The sequence below is a fragment of the Anas acuta genome, chromosome 11 (genome assembly GCF_963932015.1).
Source record: "Anas acuta chromosome 11, bAnaAcu1.1, whole genome shotgun sequence".
In the NCBI taxonomy this organism is placed as follows: domain Eukaryota; kingdom Metazoa; phylum Chordata; class Aves; order Anseriformes; family Anatidae; genus Anas; species Anas acuta.
The window spans coordinates 12,292,606-12,308,770 of NC_088989.1; the positions used below are offsets into that span (position 1 = coordinate 12,292,606).

The 16,165-nt window shown below is 57.0% G+C and overlaps 2 protein-coding genes across 7 annotated transcripts; both read right to left on the minus strand.

Annotated features, from left to right (window-relative positions):
• Positions 1-954: 954 nt before the first annotated feature.
• UQCRC1 (ubiquinol-cytochrome c reductase core protein 1) lies at positions 955-9,480 on the minus strand. The gene is made up of 13 exons (XM_068694382.1): positions 9,325-9,480; positions 8,868-9,008; positions 8,300-8,386; positions 7,176-7,305; positions 6,513-6,711; positions 5,978-6,057; positions 5,760-5,875; positions 5,235-5,378; positions 4,354-4,514; positions 3,237-3,322; positions 2,315-2,403; positions 2,004-2,079; positions 955-1,189 (listed from the first exon to the last, which is right to left on the minus strand). Exons 1-13 carry the CDS (start codon positions 9,382-9,384, stop codon positions 1,125-1,127), a joined length of 1,434 nt encoding a protein of 477 aa, XP_068550483.1. The 5' UTR covers positions 9,385-9,480; the 3' UTR covers positions 955-1,124.
• Positions 9,481-9,762: 282 nt separating this feature from the next.
• On the minus strand, positions 9,763-16,104 carry SLC26A6 (solute carrier family 26 member 6). 6 transcript variants are annotated; one of them, XM_068694137.1, is made up of 20 exons: positions 15,979-16,104; positions 14,965-15,119; positions 14,735-14,874; positions 14,520-14,630; positions 14,066-14,241; positions 13,802-13,966; positions 13,495-13,647; positions 13,203-13,285; positions 12,958-13,105; positions 12,753-12,866; positions 12,601-12,678; positions 12,417-12,512; positions 12,205-12,311; positions 12,028-12,097; positions 11,771-11,863; positions 11,501-11,605; positions 10,745-10,930; positions 10,597-10,651; positions 10,168-10,289; positions 9,763-10,092 (listed from the first exon to the last, which is right to left on the minus strand). In XM_068694137.1, the coding sequence occupies exons 2-20, from the start codon at positions 15,099-15,101 to the stop codon at positions 10,060-10,062; spliced, it is 2,172 nt and encodes a 723-aa protein (XP_068550238.1). In that variant the 5' UTR covers positions 15,102-15,119; positions 15,979-16,104; the 3' UTR covers positions 9,763-10,059. The 6 variants fall into 6 exon arrangements, with proteins under 6 accessions (XP_068550238.1, XP_068550235.1, XP_068550237.1 ...); XM_068694134.1 differs by lacking the exon at positions 15,979-16,104 and adding an exon at positions 15,699-15,857; XM_068694136.1 differs by lacking the exon at positions 15,979-16,104 and adding an exon at positions 15,637-15,758.
• Positions 16,105-16,165: the final 61 nt, after the last annotated feature.

Sequence of the window (16,165 nt, forward strand, 5' to 3'; positions counted from 1 at the left end):
TTTAGTACACTGGATTAGTCTCAAGTGCAATGACTAACTCTTAGAAACTTTTACACTATTTTTAAATCCCACTTGTCAGGACAGCACCTGGAAATTAAACGAGAATCCCTGCGAGATTTGTTCCAAAGGCGAGAATCAAGGAGCACCTCGCAGCTTCCCGGTGTAGCTGTGGGACTGGTGCCACCTGGTGGGAAGCTTTTCCCCCAAATCCTCGCTGTTTCATCCCGTCTGCTCTCAGCTCCACAATCGTTCCCCAGAGGCAGGACATGGGAACACCCACTGAACACCACCGAAGCAGAAGGGGTTGCAGAGCTCTTTCAGATCATCTTCAGACAGACACCAGCCAGCTCCTCAGCAGTCCCTGCTTGTCACTGAAGAACTAAGAAACCAAGAAACTCCAGATGAGAGGTACCGTGTCCCACTACAGGCTCCGGGATCACCGGATCACCGTCGATTTAAACAGCTGACGGGAGCCCAGCTGGCCAGTTTGGCCTGAAGGTGATCAAGGTGACATTACACAGACTGTCCTGGGAGTTTACCAGCACACCCCAGAGAACAGGAAGGTGGCAACCTTTCTGTAGATACAGCCTGATCTCCTTGACAGGCAGGAAGGAGAGCACAGAAGTTTTCTAAAGACCCTTAATTCTCAGGTCTGCACAAACAGGAATGCTGCAACCCCAGCCTGACCATGCTGCCACTCCACAGAAGGGCACGGAGGAAATGGCCAGAGCTACCTCAGCAGCCTTGTACCAAGGAAAAGTTCCTTTAACCAGCCTAAAGCAATGCCTGGCAGGACAGAGCCCACTCAGGAAGGGTGCAGACAGACGGGCAGGTTTCTAGCACGAGCCCTGACAAACCACGACTTCCTGGTCCATTACCTCACCAGTCTGACAAGATTAACAATGCCTACACACACGGCCCAGCAAGACAAGGACTACACCCAGCAGAGCCAACTCCACGTAGGATATGTTTATTTATTTTTTTATTATACACTTAATACCGAGAAGACAGCCATTTGATGGGACTCCTCCTCACCCCGGGACACAAGACATTCAGAGTCAGACAACGCCGGGAGCCCTTCCATGGTCCAGAGCCTCGTTACGTCCATCCAGCAGGTACCCGTCCTAGAAACGGACCCAGTACATGCCACTGCGGATACGGTTGTAATCCAAGAGCTGTTCAATGGGACCTGAGTGAGCAGAAGAAGAGAATCACTGGGGTTGTTGTTAAAAGCACTGTGTGATTTTGCATGACTGTAAAGGAGACGGTGGCAGAGCAGACTGCGCTCACAATCCAGAGCAGCTACACACAAAACCAGGCAACTTCAGCTCAAACCTAAATCAGGAGAATTGGCAGATGCCATCTCCTGACATAAAAATCCCTACTGGTTTCCTCCGAGTTGGTTCACATTCAGGGAGCCGCCAAGTTACAGAGATTTTGACTAATTTGTTCCATCTCCCTTTTCAAAAACCCCACTGCTCCGCTTTGAAGGCAGAGCAGAGGAAACAGCTGCGTGGAGGAGGGGAATCCACAACACGCAGGAAGGAGAAGGCAGCGGAGCTGAGCTGAGCTGCTCAGGCAGGCTTCCCGAGAGGAATTTGTCCTTGGCCAGACAGACATGCCAGAGCAGCGCAAGAGAATCGGGCCCCTTCACTTCCCTTACATAAACCACCATGACCCCAGGGTAAGGACACCTGGCAGATCCCACGGGGCCCACGCCCCACTGCGGGACTCCCAGCCTTAGTCACAGCTCCACAGCAGGCAGGGGTGGGAGGACAGCCAGCAGCTCGCTGCCACCGCGCCTCCATCACCTGCACCTTTGATCTCCTGGCAGACGTGCTCTGGCACAGCTCATGTTCGGAGGTAGGAAGGTAAGAGCAAAGAACCAGAGCGGTTACGAGGCCAGAACAGACATGTAAGAAGTGCCCGTACCTCGCTTCCGCTCAGCTCTTGACCCCCTCTTGTTTTCTGAGCTATCGTCTACTAATTGCCTGGTCACTTACCAACCGCTGCAAGCGCCGGGCATTTGTCATAGATGTATTTGCTGCAGACCTCCCGCACCATTCTTGCATCAACAGCCTAATGAGTAACAAACAAGCAATTAATGACTTAGGTTTCTCAAAGCTGGAAGTTACTATTGCCATGACATATCAGGATGATTAAAAACATGCTGGCAGACGCTTGGGAGGTGTCTACCAACAGTCTAGCCCTTGTCTGCAAGGAAGGCTCGTGTTCTGCACAGCTGTGCCCTCTGGGGGTACAGGAGATGTGGCAGTGTGCTCAGGGCACCCACGCAAAACAAAGGGATACCTACCGAAATCCTGGCATCCCACTCCTCCAGAGGGATGCGGCGCCCATAGTTTAAGAGGTGGCTTCCAATCGTTTCGCACACCGGAGTGGTACCTAGGTGTTGAAGATATCACGCTGTCAGCAAAGTAGAAACGCTTCTCAAATTTCACAGACTGATCGTGAGCCAAAGCAGACAGAAGCAACTCTAGCCATTAACCAGGTTCTAATGAAGTCTCGGGCATCGTTACTACACCAAGCAGCTCCAGCAGAAAGCAAGCAATACGGACATTCTCCCTGGTCTTCAGTCTACAACTTCCTCGTAAGGGGGTGTCGAGAGGCAGGAGACCTTTTTTCCATTAACACCAGCGACAGGACCCGCGGGAATGGAGTTAAGCTGAGGCAGGGGAAGTTTAGGCTGGACATCAGGAAGGGGTTCTTCACAGAGAGAGTGGTTGCACACTGGAACAGGCTCCCCAGGGAAGTGGTCACTGCACCGAGCCTGACTGAATTTAAGAAGAGATTGGACTGTGCACTTAGTCACATGGTCTGAACTTGGGTAGACCTGTGCGGTGTCAAGAGTTGGACTTGATGATCCTTAAGGGTCCCTTCCAACTCAGGATATTCTATGATTCTATGATTCTATGAAGTGTTACTGCCAAAGCGGACCAGCTGGCAGATCTCAAATTCTAAGTTTAGCAAGCAGCATGCAAATGATTATACACTGGAAACAAGAAAATGACCAGAGGTGTACAGTCAGAGCTAGTCTAGAGCACAACAGGCTGTGATCAGCTACTTTGACAACACGGGAAGAAGAAAAAAGAGCAGGGGAAAGGGAATTTTGCACAGCATCTACTAGTAGGACCGTAACATCTAGCAGAGCTCCTTCTTCCCACTGGAGACATCAGTGGTTAACCCTCTGAAAGCTGCATCCATAAAGCAGGACGTACCATCCAGCTGAGCTACCATGGCGTTTCGGAGATAGTTCTTGGCTCTCTTCACCTCTGACTCCGTGGTGCTGGTGCACAGACGCATCCTGCAGAAGAGACGGGATGACCATCAAAGCTGTTAAAGATGTCTGTACTGACAGGGAGCATTTCTCCCTTTCCCAAGGCTCTGCAGAAATAAGCTGTTAACAGCCCTCGTGCTGCAGGCCTGAGATTCATTCCTGGCCGCTGCAGAGCAGCTAAGAACTGGGGAAGCAACGAACAGCAGGAGGCGAGAGGAAAAAGCTCAAAATCACAGGTAGGGAGCGTCAGCCAGCAGTCACGTGCTGAGTTACGCTCACAGAGACCTGAACAGCTCTGTGCTGACTGCGGATCGCCCACCAGGCACAGCAGCAAGCGAGCTCAGGAGAAGAAAGGCGTGTCAGCTATTCCCAAACACAGCAAGCTGCTATGGAAACTGACGCTGAAAGAACGAGGCAGTTCTAAAGAGCCTGTTTGGACTCCAGCTGCTAAATCCCTTTCTCCCCTGCCAACTGCAATGTCTCTAGGGCAAGGGCTAGCTCCATCTGCTCCACGCACAGTGCGGCTCGGCTCTGAACCTCAGACGTAGCCCTGAACCACCGCTGGGATGTGTGAGCATAAAGCCGGACCAGCAGAAGGCCCCTGAGTGCTGGCATGGCTCCAGCAGCAGGGCACACATCAGTCACAGCACAGCCTTTGGAAGGCAGGAGCTCTGCTGGCTTTGCTCAGACTTAACGGGACAACGGAGCTGCATCTGTCAGGCACGCAGGGGAGCCTCGGCTCTAAGGAATGGTCTCACTCGGATATAAAGAGCCAAAGCCTCGGTGTTAATGTGTGTGTCCTGGTTTCAGTTAGGTCAGAGTTAATTTTCAAGCCATGAGCCAAAGACCTGAAGAACCTCAAGGGACCAAACCAGCTCCTCCCAAGTCACATCCTGACAGTTGCAGAAAGCACCGACAGGATCACTCAACCAGAAGGCGAGTTACCCAGACATTCATGCAGACACAGCGCTCTGCGGACCTAACACGACCTCCACCAGCTCCATCACCTACAAGAAAACCAGATCTTAAACAAAAATGTTTGCCAAACTTGTACTTACCACTCGCCCTGAGCGCAAAACATCATATCATCTACGCACAGAGGATCAGAAACAAAATGGAAACCGAAGAGGCCGGTATCAGAGTAGGAGGTGTTGAACGTCTGGAAACTGTGGCAGAGTTTATGCTCCACTGCAAGCGCCCCTAGCCTGCTGGACAGATTCTGTAAATAAGGAGATAGCATCAGCCCTTCAATCTGACAGCTTCCTCAGAGCTCAAATTCTTTCCAGCTGAGCTGCTCGCACAGCGACCGCAGACATGACTGAGCGTAACGCTTTTCAAAGGAGAGCTTAATTTAGGCCCCTCAGGTGGTCAACAGATGAGGGTAACAGTTGGAAAAGTCACACACAATGGCCTAAGAGTCCATACAGCAAAATCCCTTCCCTTCCCAGCAGCAGATGAGGAGCTGGTATACGCAGCAGCGTAGGAGTGGGAGAACATGGCAAGTACAAGGCCTCTCAGCAGGGGTTAGCACAGTTATGCAGACAAAACAAGTTATAGACAAGAACAGATGTAACAGTGGGTTTTAAACAAGTTCCAACTGCTTTATAGTTGCAAGGCACGCTCGCACCGTGAGAAGACAGCATCTCTGCCCTGCTTCCATCCCCATCCCCGCTGACTGCTCAGCTCACGCAGGTAGGAAAAGCTGCTGAGAATTCATCACCTGAATTTCTTCTGAATTAGCAGAGAAGGCTCACCTCATCTCCCAGCACCACATCTCCAAAAGTGCCTTGGCCCAGCCTTCTGTCCTATTTTCCAGGTTCCTATCGCTTCCCGGTTGGGAACCACAGCAGCCTCCCACAAAGCACCTTCCCCAGGGCCTCCGGAGTATTTCCCAGTGCAAGGCTCCGGGCTCTCCCTGGCACACCCCCAGGTCTCTCACCTTGCCACCTCCGAAGGTGCGGTCGTAGCATCCGATGATGGCATTGGCCACGTGGAGGACGACGTTGTCCGGATCGGCCCATCCGGGCCCCTCCACAGCGAGAGCAACGTGGGCAACGGGCAGACCATCGTCTCTGGCACGGATCTGCAACGTCACCAAGCAGCAGGGGAGAACTGAGTGAGCACTGTGCATTTGTCTGCTGCAGGGCCAGGCTGAGAAATCGGAGGGCTTGATATTATCCCAGTGAAAATCATCTGTTTTTGGAGCCAGTTGCTCCAATACGGGCTTTACAAAGAGATGATGTAAGCAATAGCTTCACATTCTTAGTGGATTTGGTTTCTAAAACCCAACGCGTTGTGGCAACAAGCCTAAAGAACAGAACACGAGGGCAGTACCGAGGTACAGCATCATCAGCTTCTGAGATACACAGATTTTTCTCCTGGGAGGCACCTACAGCTGGTTTCACATTCATTCAGCAGTTTGGCACCACTGTCTTGTTTTTGTTAGGGACCCAAACAACTTTACCTCGCTCCCTGTGAAACGACAGCGCGGCAGAACAGGCACAGCATCCTCCTTGTACGCAAAGGGCACCCCACTGAAGTGCTGCCTAGCTGCATCCACCAGCTCTTTGTGGGAAATACCTGGCAACAACAACGAGAGAAGTGTAGTTTTAAACAGCTCCATTACAAAAAAAAACGAAAAAAAAAACAGGCTTCCCAGCAGTACAAGGATCTGGGTCTTACCTCCAGCAGCTGCCAGGACCATACGAGGTGCCTTGAAGTGAGTTTCAACATACGAAGCTAGATCCGCCCGAGTCAGATGCCTAGAGAACACACAGAGAGGTAAAACATCAGCTTCTCATAGCTGGAGGGACAAGAGGCTTAGTTCACAGCGCAGAGACAGCAGTGATGGTGTTGATTCTTCTTGTTATGGGGTAACAGTGCCTTTTAGAAGCGTAATTACACTGCCTGGTTTCAGTTACACTGCCTGGTTTCCCTGTACTCTAATTCCAGAGCACAGAGAATGAAACAGGCGGTCAAAAGAAAAGTTACGGAGAGTTCAAATGCAGACTAGAGAGTATCAACCCCTGGCCACTGGGCTACTGACACCCAAACAGGTGTGTGTGCTCAAGGCTTTCCTGAGCACCCCTAGCTCTTAGTCTAAAGCACGGGGAAAGGTTTGCCCAGGCCCTAGCAGCATCAGATCTTGCCTGAAGACGAATTCCTCCTGATGAAGCTACTACCACGAGCTGCGCAGTGCACCCAGCCTGCTGCTCACTTGACGTTCTCCGTGGTCCCCTCGACAGTGCGGGCCAGCGGCGTGCCCTGGTAAGCAGTGGCGTGGAGGTAATCAAAGGTGACATTGGCCAGGTTGCTGTCGGTTTCCTTCATCTCCTGCAGGATGACGCCACGCTCCTTCTCAATCTGAGACTCCTCCAGCGCACAGTTCTGCACGATGTCAGCCAGAAGCTCCACCACTGCAAGACGTTTACTGCATTAGCAACCCTGCTGCCTGGCTAACAGTCAGGAGCGCTACCTGTTCCCACACCAGAGAAGGAAAACCATCACTGTTTTAGCACGCAAACATCTCCAGGTCAGCCTGTGCTGCAAAAGCTGCACTGGGCACTCCCAACACAGTGGTCGCTGCAGAGCTTATTTTGTCAGCTCCATAAATCCACACACTGCTGAACCCCCATTCCTCGCCTTCCCCCTTCTGGCATACAGCACAGACTGACACGAGAGCTTTGCAAAGCTGATTTTAGGAACAAGTGAGCTTGCAGCCTTGAGGCACCATTTCTTGGCAGTGTTCTCTTCAACTGCCATCTAGAACCTCCAATTTACTGCTCAGCCACAAACTCATTCCCTGGACAATTGGTAGGAAGTCTGCTGGTGGGGGAGAAACAAGGCTTTATCCTTAACCTCCGTAACTCTGCCAGCCTACCTTTGGGCATGTCCTTGGACAAGGCTTTTATGTAATAGGCAGTCTGCTCACGCGAGGTGTACCCGTTCAGGTGAGCACCCATGCTCTCCACTTCCTTCTCAAAGGCAGCGCAAGAACGCTTCTTTGTGCCCTAAAAGAAAGCAGGAATACACGGTTACAAAATGAACAGGTTTCCCCAGGGGCAGAACTAAACCAGTAAAAAAAGAACAATAAAGACCTAAAACAATAAAAGCTGTCATTTGATTCATAAAACCAAGAGCAAGCAGAGAAAGCAAGAGATTTAGAACTTGGTTTGTTTACTCTAGCTAAAGGTAGACTGAAATATATTCTGAAACACCAGCTGAAACCCAACAGGGAAGGAGAAGACGTATGCCAAGGTATAACAGCAGCTGAAGATCACATCAGTGCAAGCAAACCAAGAACAAGCCAACACTGAAATAAGAAGTGTGTTTCTAGTTATCCAAATAGAAATATTCTGAGAAAGCCAGAACAGGAGCAGAAAATTGACTTCCACAATCTAGCTCATCCCTTAAGGAGCAAGCCAGATGCTGCAGTTGCCTGCGATGGCATGGACTGGGTTTGGGTCAGCAAGACCCAGGTTCAGATGCCTTTTGTCCCAGGCCTGTCCAGCAGACACTTTGCTAATAAAGAGGTGTAGTCTCCAACCTCTGCTGATCCACTACCAAAGCCAAAGACAAATAAATGGCTATAATGATGTGCTGCTTTCACATCTGCTATCCTGAAGAAATGTGCTTTGTAAGAGTCTTATGAGCGTGCCAGGTAGCAGCTGGGATAGTCAGGAACCACAGCATCAGAGATTCAGTCTGACTTGTTGCTCAGAAGTTTTTTCCTTTATGATGGGAAATACCAGCTGGTAAGTAAGAGCTGCTTTAACTCATGTGCGTTTAGAAGTTGCCCCATATTCAAACAAAGAGCACCATACTAGAAGTCCTTTTAAGGTTATTTTTATACCATGTGCAAAGCCTCTGAGATTCAGTGAACAGATGTACAGTCTCCTTTATCACCTAGAGCCTCTAAAGCTAGAGCTTCACATGCCAGCAAACATCCAGAACACTGTCTCCATGAAGTCCTACGCCAGACCTAGCACACTGCCTTAAACTTACCTTAAATGCCAGATGTTCCACGAAGTAACCGGCCCCATTGTTCTTCTCATTTTCATAGCGGCTCCCTGCCCCGATCCACACGCCCACCTAACAGCAAAGGCATCAAGCACCCATATTAGAAGAGAACACAAACTACACGTTCAAGCCTCATGCCACAAGTATGACATCAGGGAAAGTAAGTCCACTCCACCGGTAGCATCAAAGCAGAAACAAGCACCAGCAACTGTTTCCAGCATACATTTTATCTTTTTACCTAACAGCTTAACAAAAGCTTTTTGAAACGTTTGCCAAAGATATAACTACTGCTGGTTAGTTACTGCTTACATATGAGCCTATGTAAAAACCGTAGAGCTGAGGAAACTGGTAGAGCATGAAAGCTCGGCTACAGACTTGCACAGAGCTAGGCCAGCCTTTCTATTGCTATGTTACTCTGACCAATTAACAAAGTAAATTGGGATGGTCTCTGTCAGACACCTCAGTTCAAATGCTTGCTTGTCACTTCTGGAGAATCAGGCACACATTAGGTAAGGATTGTTTCAAGCAAGGCCTTACCCTTTCCTAACCTTACCGTACACGTTGGCTGGCTGGACTCCTCGGAAGCCACACGGAGGCCGTTATCCAGGGTGGTGACTTGCGTCTCGGGAATATTGTGGAGTGTCTGCGCGTAGGTGGCGGCGCCTCGGCTCCTCGTCAAGCCCAGCAGGGGTGCCTGGAGGAAAGGCACCGTCACTACCAGACACCAACCGCCCTCCATAAAACAACCCTCCTGGATGCCAGTAACCACCCAGCCCCCTCTCCTCGGCCCACGAGCGCTCACAGCCGGCTGCGAGGAGCCGCCCCGGTCCCACACCGGGCGCTGCCGCCTCACCCCCAGCCCTCACCCGCCGCGTCCCCGTGACCTTCCCAGGCCTGCAGACGCGCTGCGCCCCGCGCCCCCACCGCCCCGCCGGGCCTTGCCGGGCCGTGCCGAGCCTCCCAGCCCCGCTCCCGGCCACCACAACCCCCCTGCGGCCTCGGGCACCCACACTGTGAGGGCGGCGCACCAGGGCCCGCCCGGCCGCCCGGCACAGGGAGGACGCCGCCATCTTGTCCCTGCCGCCGCTGACCGGGCTGGAGGGGAGGTGCGCATGCGCGCTGCGCCTGGGCGGGCCCGGCCGGCCCCTATGCGCATGTGCATAGGGGGGGTGTACGGCGCCCCCTGGTGGAGAGACAAAATGGCGGCGCCCTCTGGTGGTGGGGCAGACAAAATGGCGGCGCCCTCTGGTGGTGGGGCAGACAAAATGGCGGCGCCCTCTGGTGGTGGGGGTGGGGAGACAAAATGGCGGCGCCCCCTGGCGGTGGGGGAGACAAAATGGCGGCGGGGCCCAGCTGGGGGAGCCCCAGGGTGGGGAGAGAAGCCCTGGGAGACCCTGTCCTGTCCTGTCCTGTCCCCACCCGCCCTTCACGCAGAGATGAGGCAGCGCTGGCTGTGACTCGTTTATTGAGCAAAAGTTTGCCAAAATGGGGCAGTGAGCCCGCTGACAGCCCGCTGACAGCCTGCCGCCCCTGTTGGCTGGGGGCTGCATGGTGCCCCCACAGCGGGCTCAGCCCCGGAGACAGGACAGGCCATGCCGCTGTCCCCTCGCTGTCATGGCCCCCGGGTCCTGGCACCCGGAGGGGCTGGCAGTGGGATGGGGGCTCCAGGCCCCGGTGCAGGTGAGCGGCGAAGCCTCCCCAGCAGCGTGGTCCTGCTCCTCCGGGAGACGTCTCCGCTTGCAGGGCTACAGCTTGGTGCTGTGCTGCGCCTGTGGGGACTGAGAGGAAGGAAGGGGTCGGCTGGGCTGCCCTTCTCCATGGCAGCAGTGGGGACAGCCGGGACAGGTCCTCACCGGGGCTGTGTGCTGCTCCCCAGAGATGTGGAGCACGGCGTCGTGCACCGAGGGGAAGAAGCATTGCTTGGTGATGGTCGAGCTGAAGAAGTTGCCCCGCTCCAGCTGGGCGAGGACGGACGCTGTGCAGAGGGAGAAGCACACAAAGTTATGGCAGCCGGCTGAGCTCTCCAGTCCCTACCCAAACACACCTCCCTCCCCCTGCGCTGTGAGGGACATGGGGGGCTGCAGAGCTCGGGCTGCACCCTCAGGACAACCTGCAGCCAGGGGCAGTGGTGCCCCGTGCTCTGGCTCTGCAGTTGCTGGCTCCTGGGGGAAGCCTGGGGATGAGGACACCACCGAGGGGACAGAAGCCCTGTGGCCAGCAGCTGTGTCCTAAAAGAGTGGCTGTGCCCAGCAGGGGATGACAGCTCCGCAGTGTCTCCTCACCCGGGCAGCTGGCAACAAAAACGTCCACTTCTATCTCATGGAAATCCCTGAAGATCTGCAAGTGGCAGAAAACACGTCAGGGAAAAGGAACGGGGCAGCTGTCATCCAGCCGCCCAGCACCAGCACTGGGGACGCCCTGGCCCCTCACATTCTTCACGATCTTGATGGAGACGGTGTCCACGAAATTGAGGGAGCTGAAGTCCAGGATGACAGCATGGAAGTCGGGCTGGGGCAGCCCCAGGGAGCGCAGGGTGGGCTCGGCGGGCGTGCTGTTCTCCTCCCCGCTCAGCTCGATCACCGCAACACCAGGCCCGTTGCATTCAGCCTCCATGTCCTGCAGGGAGGGAGGGAGACGTGGCTTCACCATGTGGGTGCTGGTTGCCCCCTGGGTCGGGCTGGCAGGGTGGTGTCACCCCCAAGACCCCAGGTTTGTCCTGTCCTATAGAGCAGGGGGGTTTGGGGAGGCTCTGGCTGCATTAGGGCACCTTGCTCACACCTATGCCCCACTTCTGGGCTCTTTCCGGGTCTGCTGTCACCTCAGGGTCTCTCCCTAACAACTCTTTCTGGAACTGGCCTCATTAGTCTGCTGGCCTAAGTCAGCCTTTGCTCTCACACTTAATTCTGATGATTAACTTGCCACAGACCGCTAATGACTCACTGGGCTCCGCTACTTAATCATTAATGACTGTCGCCTCCCCTGCCAATCTGGGAAGCGACCCTGGTGGCGCGGATCGGTGCCAGTGCCTCTCCCTGCTCAGTGACCACAGACTGAACCTGGAGCCCCGAGCACGAGCACGAGGGCTGGGGCTGGGCTGGGCAGCCTGGTGATGTGGGAGTGTGCTGAGGGAGGCAGGGAAGGCCCCGTTTTATCTTTATTTTTTTTTTTCTTTTTCCTAGGAAGCACCTTTTTCCTCTTCGCCTTCTCCTTCTCCGCTTTCTTCTGCTGTTTCTTCAGCTTCTTGAGCGCCTTCTTCTTCTTCTCGATCAGGCGATCCACGTTGATGCCGCTCTACAAAACCGTACAGCCCCATGGCATGAGGGGCAGAGCTCGAGGGGCTGGGGGGGGGCTTTGCCCTTTTCTCCCCCCAGATCTTGCTGGGGGGAGGACTACATCCCCCTGGCAGGGCTGTGGGGAAGCTGGGGTTGTGCCCAGGGAGCCGGCTGCTTCTCCTACCTTCTTCTTCAGCGCCTCGGAGTACATCTCCACGTTGGCAAAATAGAGCGTGGAGGAGGAGCGGAAGATCTTCACGCCAGGGACCTCCAGTGCCTGGGGACGGAGGGGGAGCGTGTGCTACCCTGGGGACGGGGATGTGCCCCTTCTCGCCCTCCTTCAAAGTGTCCCCCGATCTTCATCACGACTCAAAGCCCCCGGGAGTGCTCCAAACCACCCCTGCCTCTCCCCCCACCACGCTGGCACCTCGGCACTTTTACCTTCTGATATTCAGCCACATCCTTGTAGACTTCGGTGTCGGGAATGCGTCCCAGAAGGGAGTAATGGGGGCTGCGGGGGCAGAGCAACAAGCCATATGACTGCGGGCTTCCCCTCGGGGAGCAGCACCGGGTCCCCAGCACTGCCTCCCCTCCCCGCGTCCCCCCGGGGTTACTCACAGCTGGGTCCGGAAGATGACGGTGAGCAGCGCAAAGGCCACCGAGGCCGCCAGGCCAATGTCCAGGTTCAGCAAGAGGGTGGCCACAAACGTCACGATCCAGATCATCTGGAGAAGGGGACATTTCAGCCGCGGCACGGTCTCCCCGTGGCACCACGGTGTGGAGGAGAGCAAAGAGCAAGAGCAAAGCCCCGGGGCCGGTTGGTGCCCTACCAGGTCCACGCGGTTGGACTTCCAGAGCATGCTGAAGTCTGAGAACTGCTTGAACATGCCCTTGAGGTTGACGATGATGATGGCAGACAAGATGGCCTAGGAGAGAAGGCTGAAGCTGTGAGGGGCACCCAGGACGCAGACAGGGGGCTGGGATGGGGCACGGAGGCCATGGGACCGGCCGCACCTTGGGGAGGTCCCGGAAAAGCTCTCCGATCTTCAGGATGGTCACCAGGATGACCAGGGATGAGATGACACCAGCCACCTGCGGGGAGAGCCGGAGGTGAGGGCGGGGAGGGATTTTGGAGAGCAGAGGGAGGCTGTGCCACCCGCACCCACCTGGCTGTTGCCCCCCGTGCCCTCCTGCACCAGGCTGCGCGACATGGAGCAGCTGATGGCGAAGCACTCGAAGAAGCCCCCCAGGAAGTTGCAGAGGCCCAGGGCGATCAGCTCCTGCGAGGACAGAGCGGCGGTCGGGGAAAAGCTCTGCAAGCCGTCAGCCCCCCCCCCAACGGGGAAGGATCCGCGCGTATCGGAGCATCACCTGGTTGCTGTCCACTTTGTAGCCATGCTTCAGGGCAAAAATCTTACCCAGCGAGATGCAGATGGCGTAACCCACTATGGCGATGGCGAAGGCGTTGCCCACCACCTGCCCAAAATATGTGCTGCTAGGGAGCGTTGGAGGCTTCAACCTACGGCCAAGGCAGGGAGATGGAGCTCAGGAGGGGGTCCCGTGGGCAGCGCGGTGCCCCGGCACGGCCGGCCTCGCTGCCCGGCCCCCCCGCTCACCCGCTGGGGATGTCGCCCACCACGGAGATGCCGAACTTGGATTTCAGGTTGACGCCGTAGGAGATGCCAGTGGAGATGATGATCTGTGGGGGAGGCTGCGGTGAGGCAGGGTGTCCCTGCTCGGGGACCGTGGTGCAGGAGAAGGAGGGGATGCATGTCCTGGAACCCACCCCACCAGGGCATCCTGTCCCACTCCTGCCAACCCTGCGGGGGACAGGGCCACCCATGGGTGATGGCACCAGCCCCGGGCCATGTCTGTGTCCCCACGGGGAGCTGGGACAGCTCTAGGTACCGTGATGAGCTCAATGGGGATGGGCATGGGGAGCTTGGAGGAGAACTTGTGGTTGAGCTCCTTCACGATGAAGATGGCCAGCATGGCGATGATGGATGTCACCAGGGTGCCCACGTTGGTCTGCGGCAGCTTCTTGCAGATCTCAATGAAGGTCTGGAAGATGCAGGAGGGAATAGGCTCAGGAACAAAAGCAGACTCCTCGCTGGTAGTTTTTTTTGGGGGGGTTTTCATGAGTCCCACAGGTGAGCATGCGCCACCCCAGCAGCACCACGAGGGTCCTGGGGGTGGCAATGAGCCCTTTGCTCACCTTGAACAGAGAGAGCGGCCCCGAGTACTCGCCCACGGAGACCCCAAAAACGTTCTTGAGCTGGGAGATGAGGACGTGCACGGAGGCGGCGGTGGTGTAACCACGCACCAGCGGGTCCGAGAGGTAGGTAACCACGAAGCCGAACTGCAGGAGTCCCAGGGCCACCTGGAAGGATAGGTGACAGGAGGAGCACCCACGGCGCACGGCCACGGGGAACCAGTGCCCCTCGGTCCCTGCCAGGCTGGGCTGGCACCGGCCCCTTACCTGGAAGATACCCGACAGGATGGTGATGGTGGCCACCAGATCCACCCTGGCTGCGTCCCGCGCCTTCTCATCGATTATCGTGGTGTTGCTGCCGTCGACAGACACCAAGAAGTCCTCGCTGGGCAGCAGGGATTCTGTCACGCTGCCGATCATGACGGAGATGACAGCAAAGGGGCCTGGGGACGCGCAGGGTGCAGGCAGAGAGCCTGAGGTCAGCACCGGCACCCAGGCAGCACCTCCCCGAGGCACACGGGCACCCGAACGCCTGGGCTGGGCTCAGCGTGCCCATGGTGCTTCCCCCAAACGCCTTCCCCATGGGGCAAAGTAAAAGCAGAAGGAACTCCCCCCCGGATCCCCCAATTGGCGTGGTGATGCCGTGCTGTAGATGAAGGCTCTCCCCCCCTCATCCTCCCTCCCTTCCATCCCCGTGGGAGCACACCGCCCCTCGGCTCACCCACGGAGTTGTGCCTGGACGTCCCGAAGAAGAAGTAGAGGAAGACGGGGTAGAAGGAGGAATAGAGGCCGGTGACGGGTGGCAGCCCGGCCAGCAGCGCGTAGGCGAGCCCTGGGCACAGCAGAGCGGGGACAAACGTCACGGATGGGTGAGCCCCAACCCCCGGCTGCGGGGAAAACCCCGGGAAGGGCACAGCCCGGGGACGCCTCGCTCACCCTGGGGCAGGTGCATGATGCCCACGCTGAAGCCCGAGGCGATGTCCCCCAGCAGCCAGTCCTTCACCGGGTACCGGGGCAGCCAGCGCAGGATGGGCAAGAAGCGGAAGAGCAGGGACTTGGCGGTGGAGGCTGAGCATCTGCCGGGGGAAGGAGCAGGAGCTGAGAAACCAGCGTGGGGGGCACCAGCGCCGCCAGGGAGCATCCAGCTCCATCCAGCCCAGCCCTACCTCGCCTTCCGGAGATAGCCGCGCACCGAGGTCTTGCTGGGAGGTTTCCTCTGCGCCAGCTCCTCCAGCTCGGCCTCGCTCAGCACCTCGTTGCGGGGCACCCCGGGCCGGTGGCTCAGCACCATCTCCTCCGCCATGGCCCCCGGCCCCCCACGCTGCAGGCAGACGAGGAAAGGGCTCAGCCGCGCCTGGGGAGCCGGGGCCAAGGAGCAGGGAGGGCTCCAAGGTCGCGGGAAGCGGCGCTAACGGGGACGGTGCCGCTGCACGAAGGCGGCGCTGGATGGCACCGGGGTGGTGGCACCCCATCTGTCACCCTGGGGTGCAGCGGGGGGTCCCCATCCACCTGCACGCCCCCCCGGTGCCACCCACCCTCCTTCTCCATCCAGCCCGGAGCCCGTACGTACTGCGGCACGGCCGGGGCAGCGCTGCTGCGGAGCAGAGCCCTGGCCAGCCCCCCCCCCAGCCTCGTCCGCAGACTTTGCCCCTTTACACATGAGGGGAGCAGGAATTTCAACCCTTGGCAAGCCTCACGGGCTCTCCAGTGCCCCAGCCCCCCTGTGCTGCAGAGCAGGGGGTGAGCTGAGGGCATCAGCACGGCGGGACAGTGGTGTCCCCGTGCAGACCCACAGCTCGGGGCTCGTGCTGAGGCGCCTCCATCCCAAGGATGCTCACCGGACACGGAGGGCACGGGGCTGTGCCTGCCCCGCTCCCCGCATCGCCCCCAGCCCTCCTACCTGCTGTGCCCACGCCGGTCGGGTGCCGCCAGCCGGGCGCACGCTCTGCTCCCTGCTATTAATACCTGCCCGTGATCTTTGAGACACCGCTCCCTCCCCAGTGCCCTCCTCCTGCCCTGCCAAGGAATTGCCGGCTTCCTCGGACGCTGTCACCCTCCCGTGTCCGCGGAGCTCCCTCGGGTGATCCGTCACGTCCCGGAGCAGGAGCTGTGGCCGGGCACAGGGGTGCCTTTGGCTGCATCACCCCAAATATTTCGTGCTCGCTGCAGCCCCTCTTTACCTGCTGGGGATGGGCACGCTGTGCCCTGTGGACTGCCCCGCTTCCCCCAGCGTGAGCGGAGCCGGCCGTTATCTTGTTCCAAAGTTCCCCGGCGGGCACCTGAGCACCGCTGAACCCTTTCACACCCCCCCCTGCTCTTTGCCACCGCCTGCTATCGCCGTTATTCGGGAATATTTCTGAGCCACAC